Source organism: Homarus americanus, unplaced genomic scaffold, assembly GCF_018991925.1.
Source record: "Homarus americanus isolate GMGI-L3 unplaced genomic scaffold, GMGI_Hamer_2.0 scaffold7626, whole genome shotgun sequence".
Taxonomy (NCBI): domain Eukaryota; kingdom Metazoa; phylum Arthropoda; class Malacostraca; order Decapoda; family Nephropidae; genus Homarus; species Homarus americanus.
In genome coordinates, this window is record NW_024718273.1 from 10172298 (window position 1) to 10178665 (window position 6368).

At 42.1% G+C, this 6368-nt stretch overlaps 1 protein-coding gene across 1 annotated transcript in view; it reads right to left on the minus strand.

Moving 5' to 3' along the window:
• Positions 1 to 218: 218 nt before the first annotated feature.
• LOC121859618 (tryptase-2-like) overlaps positions 219 to 6368 on the minus strand; it is a gene marked incomplete in the record, with an annotated part of 16777 nt that continues 10627 nt past the window's right edge. The window contains 3 exon segments of the mRNA XM_042356553.1: positions 219 to 645; positions 3338 to 3508; positions 4952 to 5120. Of these exon segments, the coding sequence (XP_042212487.1) occupies positions 412 to 645; positions 3338 to 3508; positions 4952 to 5120 (574 nt within the window).

Sequence of the window (6368 nt, forward strand, 5' to 3'; positions counted from 1 at the left end):
TTTTAAGCACTTCCTTTCAACAAACATGATCACTGAATGTCCTGTATTTGAGGAATAGCACATTCTTTCTTCATATCCAAATGATTAAAATTAAATCGTGAAACCGAAAGGAATAAAAATTTACACTGGTAAAATTATAAGGCGATTATATTTTTATATAAATGGACACTATTTAAGGCATGTGTATTGGAAATAAAGCAAACAAATTTTTACATTTATTTTCTATTAAAATACATTAAACCACACATTCTGCTTTTCTAAACTTTTGAATTTGTTCTATTGATACTGAAGACATAGGGACCCCACAAAATGAAGTCCACAGCCAAATTTGATCTTTTCAATAAATTAGCAAAACAATTTACATCAAGTTGAGACATTCTTAACTGGTCTGCTGACAGTTTTAGGTTGATCTTAGTGACGGTAACCGTAATGTTTTTCACCATCAACGAGTCGTAATTCGGTGTATATCCAATCAATATAATGCAGTATGTCAGTTATGATAGTGACCGAGCCTTCCCCACAAACAGGAGACCCAAAGGATATAATTCCGCTGATGAAGTAGTGTTCATCCTCACAGTTACGGTTATAACACGCTTTCTGGCCAGCGTCTCTCAGGGGGCACACAACAGCACCACCACCATCACCCTGTTAAAAAAAAATTAGGTATTGTGAAATTACTTGGCCCTTAACTTGACAAAACAGAACTTTTCAAACAAGTATCTAAAACATTAACACGTTAAAAACTAAGTTTGTCAATGGTGAAAAAGTATGGATTCTATTAAATTAAAAGCGATTGGTTAGGTTTCAAGAGTCCCTCTACAGACAGTAAATATATATGTTAATCTTTTGTATACATTTACAAATATTAGGACTTTTAATCAGATGAAACAGTCAATATTTGCTAAGCTACGTAAACAAGACATCAGTACTAGCGAGAATAACGCAGTAGATGCTTCTAAAGGCAAGAAATATTAAACAAGTGAATTTTTAAAAGTTGCAATCCAGTGTGGTAACTATGTATTCGTATCGAAAAAATATATAGAGATTTTTCAAATTCTCGGGTCTCGTAGACCCAACCCTGGTATTCAATAAGAAAACCTTGAATAAGGGTACAAGATCATTTCTGGCACACCCGGAATGGGAGGGGCGGAGAGACTCTCTGGGACACCCGGAGTGGGAGGGGCGGAAAGACCCTCTCTGGGACACCCGGAGTGGGAGGGGCGGAGAGACCCTCCCTGGGACACCCGGAGTGGGAGGGGCGGAGAGACCCTCCCTGGGACACCCGGAGTGGGAGGGGCGGAGAGACCCTCCCTGGGACACCCGGAGTGGGAGGGGCGGAGAGACCCTCCCTGGGACACCCGGAGTGGGAGGGGCGGAGACTCTCCTGGGACACCTGGGGGTGGGAGGGGCGGAGAGACCTCCCCTGGGACACCTGGGGTGGGAGGGGTGAGAGACCTCCCTGGGGACTGAATTCGGAGTGGGGAGGGCGAGAGACCCTCCTGGGACACCCGGAGGAGGGGCGGAGAGACCCTCCCTACCCGAGGGGAGGGGAAGGAGACCTCTCTGGGGGACACCCGGAGGGGAGGGGCGAGAGACCCCTCTGGGACACCCGGGAGTGGGAGGGGCGAGAGACCCTCTCTGGGACACCTGGAGGGAGGGCGAGAGACCCCTCTCTGGGACACCCGGAGTGGGAGGGGCTAGAGAGATCTCTCTGGGACACCCGGAGGGAGGGGTGAGAGACCCTCTCTGGGACACCGGAGGGAGGGGCGAGAGACCCCTCTCTGGGACACCCGGAGTGGGAGGGGCGAGAGGCCCTCTCTGGGACACCCGGAGTGGGAGGGGCGAGAGGCCCTCTCTGGGACACCCGGAGTGGGAGGGGCGAGAGGCCCTCTCTGGGACACCCGGAGTGGGAGGGGCGAGAGGCCCTCTCTGGGACACCCGGAGTGGGAGGGGCGAGAGACCCTCTCTGGGACACCCGGAGTGGGAGGGGCGAGAGACCCTCTCTGGGACACCCGGAGTGGGAGGGGCGAGAGACCCTCTCTGGGACACCCGGAGTGGGAGGGGCGAGAGACCCTCTCTGGGACACCCGGAGTGGGAGGGGCGAGAGACCCTCTCTGGGACACCCGGAGTGGGAGGGGCGAGAGACCCTCTCTGGGACACCCGGAGTGGGAGGGGCGAGAGACCCTCTCTGGGACACCCGGAGTGGGGCAAGACCCTTTCTGGGACACCCGGACTGGGGAGGAAGCCCAATTTCGGGGATATATTGAGTGGAGAGAGTCCAATTATAACTACCAATTATTCCTAAACGTTCCCGAGCTATAATGTATATTTTTCAAAAACCAAAAAACTTTACTATTGTAAATGATTTGTCCTTTCAGTATTCTTATGGAAAGCTGCTTTAGCATATATTAATTCATATCTTACCATTTCACTATTGTGTTCCACCCCGAAAACGTAAGTGAAAATAACGAGTCAGATACTTGCCAGTTTTCACTTTCCGATTGTAAGTGACTAGATATCGTGACCTCATTCACCCAGATAACTGTACATAACTGGTTCTGGTATTATACTGTATTTTGACACTGATTTCAGTGTCCTTTCAATTGAGGTGAAAAAATAAAAAGCTGTGACATCCCGCCCCTTAAGGATACTGTATGAAGTTTACAATTCCCTTTTAGATCACTATTTTCGCCTGAATTTTTCCATACTACCTTTAAAAACCGGTATCATTTTCGGGAAAAATCTTGAGAATAATTCAACTCAAATACTCAAAGGGTTAAAGACCTCATTGAACATTAACTTAAAATCACTTCCCTTTAATAAAAACTAAGTTGTCAACACGTAATCATCCTTATCGTGGGTGAAGTTAAATATGTCTAAATATCTCTAGAACCAAATGAATTCAGAAAAATTGGACAGTATCGGTGTAACCCACCAAATATAATATTTTTCGATAAAACGGACCAGTGTTAGGTGGGTTCATGCACTTTACAGGGCTTGTCCTTTAAACATTTGTATCGCCTCAAGTAAACGCTTACTTTTTTGGACAGACCTCTGAACCTAACAGATGCGACTAATAAACAATGTGTCATAACTACCCTAAGCCACCAGGGTAAAACCATGTTTCCACTTCATATTTCATCCATCCATTTTTTTTTATTGGAATCTTTAAATGTTTTAAAATATTTTTGTATAATTTAGAAGTTAGATATTGTGATTACAGAAAATTAACATTCTAATTGCGGTTATCCATGGCCTAAGCACGAAGGGAGGGGGGAAATAGAAGAAATGCTACTGGAAACTACAAAAACTAACCAATAAACAATAGGCTACTTACAATGCAAGCATCACGTCCATATGCTCCATAGATGCATTTCTGAGCTTCACTGTTCAGTATATATTTGTCGTCCACTTTTGGAAGAGATTCGTATAGTTTCTTTTCACATTCTTCTTCCTCTGTGGTGTAAGTCACTGACGTAGACTTCAATATATTACTGCCAAAATGTGGCTGTGGAGGATAAATACCAATTAGTATATTTCAATTGTTTATAATTGTTTTGTTAACATCAGGATCGCTAGTAAATTAAATCTAGTAAACAAAAATAAATCCTATTTTCATCACCTCGGTTCCAAGTCAAATTCTTCAACTAACCCACGAAATTAAAACCTAAGTTCCTTCCTATCAGAGTTTGGTCTTTAATTAGTGGTGGTTGGTGGGTTTCAGAACGGTGTAATGGTTGCGAAAATGACCCGCAACAAGCATAAAATTGCTTCGTTAACATCTGACCATGAGGAACCAGACACCAGGATGCGAGTTACTTGCCACTCGCGCGGCCGTGCTCATGTCAAGAACTATGATGTAAAGAGCTGTGGTTCTGAACTAGTGTGAAAGACAAGACGAGTTATGTTCCAGTCCATTCCACAACACACGCTGGTCCAAAGCTGCGCGATCTCTTTCCCGTTTACCATTCGTTGGCAGGATGACACTATTCGTCTGCTTTGTGGAATTGGCATGAAAAAACAACAACTGAAAGCTAATAAGAACGGGAAGACCTATCAAAACTTTTAAAGCCGTAAATTACGGATAGCAAACCCGAGAAACCAGAGGAATTTGTATGCAACCAGCCAGAAAATTTGGCCAAGCACGATAAACAAGGACACACCACCAATAGATCTGGTAGAGCTCTTTGCTTGTCTGAAAACCTGAGGTATCTCCATGATTGTGACGATGGCGAGAACGACGATGGTCACTAGTCCACCTTTCTAATTTTCAGACGTGTATTATAAATGTAACGTGTCGACTTTTTTTATATATACTGCAATAAAATGTAATAGTTCTGGTACTTCATATGTTCACCCGGCACTTTGTTTGCCTCCAATTCATGAATTTACAATTGCATTCTTATCAAATTTAATAACGATATATATTTGTTATTCTACAGTAATCTATAAAACTGATGAGCTTCAAAATAAGATCATTCATTATTGTATTTTAATACGCTTCTGAATGACCATCACAAACGTAGGATTGTAGAGGAGCTTCGCCTCAATTTGACATAACCACCCTAGAAAATAATGTTCCACGGAGATTGCATAATATAATGTGCAGTAGTTAGTACCTTTTATGTGGGAGTTAAACAAGACCATTTTTTCCTGGGTCTAGCTCCTGGACCATTAACAAGTTTTACTGTATGTTAATGCAAAACTAAGGTTTTTTTTTTATTCCATTCTATCATAAAAAACTACCAACAATAACGAAGTAGGAAAAAAAAGTTTTTATTTGCTTTCAGTAATACTGAAATTTTTCTCAAAATTTGAATTAAAATTTGAGGATTTCATTCATAAGGTAAAAGCTTATTAGCAAACAAGGGGTTAGTAACATTTGCGTTACTGTTAAGAAAAAAGATACCTTTAAAAAATGCAGATTGAAATAAAATAACTGTAAACATACCTTATAAACGTCATCGCCCCATCCAACAACGTAGCATTTCAGGTGATCCTCAAACAGGTAATCTCTCTCTGGCAGACAAGCCGTGGATATATGTGGTGTTCTAGAGATGTCAACCGACTTCTCCATTTGCAGAATTGCGATATCATTCTCATATGTAGCTGGGTTATAACTGCAAAATTTAAACCAATTACTATATTCAATGATATCTCCTTAGGTTGCAGTTAAGCGAAGGCATTTAGTTATTGAAAAACCAAGCCACTTTATGAAATAATTTTATAATGTACACTAAAATTACGAAATAAAAAGGGGTATAGTACGCGAAAAAAATTTATTTACTGCAAAATACCTCTATATATATATAAAACCCTTTTCGTACATGCTAGGTAAAATGATTTCCATAATACCCTTCTTCGAACATGGTAGGGTATATTGCAGTCTATAATACCCTTTGTTGCAGTTGGTTCTTACATTGTCACCTGCATACAATTGTTTTCCTTTTGCCGTCTTTATTCTATAGGCATCTTCGAATCAGGAGTGAAATGCTGGAATTTAATTATGTGCGCAAACATCAATAACCGTAAATTTTGCTTGAAATTACAGTCTTAGATAATATTTTACTAGAATACAATAATTTCTATTGCAACGAAAAACTGCATTAACGTTGCCAAATGCCACTTCTATCCCACCACGAATTTTGAGGACACGACATTATAACAAGTTAACTAGTTAACTTATTGTCGGGTCCACCCATAGAGACCAACGCCTAACAAAATCAAGGTAATCTAAGAAAGATTCCAGGGGAAAAGGTTGACATGCAAAGGAGAAGTTTTCATTATTTAATAACAATGATAACTAAACAAGGAAATCTTAACCGCTAACCCTACACCAGTGCCCTAGCTAAACATATAAATACCCTAACTAGATACAAACTAAAACATGGAGGACAAGAGCAAAGAGGAGCCAGAGAAAAAATTTATCCATCTACTCTCTACAATGCATGTTATGGTACGACGGATGATTAAGACGATCACTTGACGCGCAGGAACCCGGGGAAGGTAGAGGTCCTTAGGTGAGAATCAATGATCCAGGACAGGATATAATGACCTGCCTTTCAGGGCGAGATACAGGACCCTCGTCACCTTTGTGGTTCACGGGAGAGGCTAGAGCTTTGTGGTAGAGGCAAGGGAGATGTGACAGTGTTATTGGGGCTTCTCACTTTCTCCAACGTCGTGATGCGGCAAGGTATTGTTGTTATTTGACGACCCCAGATGACGTCGACCCAGGCGGCAAGGTTACCGACCCCCCAGGTGGCGTTGACCCAGGCGAACGGATGTGACATTGTTTCTAATTCACTCAGTTAATGAGCTTAACGCCCGTATTATTAAACAGCAATACGTAACTGGAACGAAGTACAACA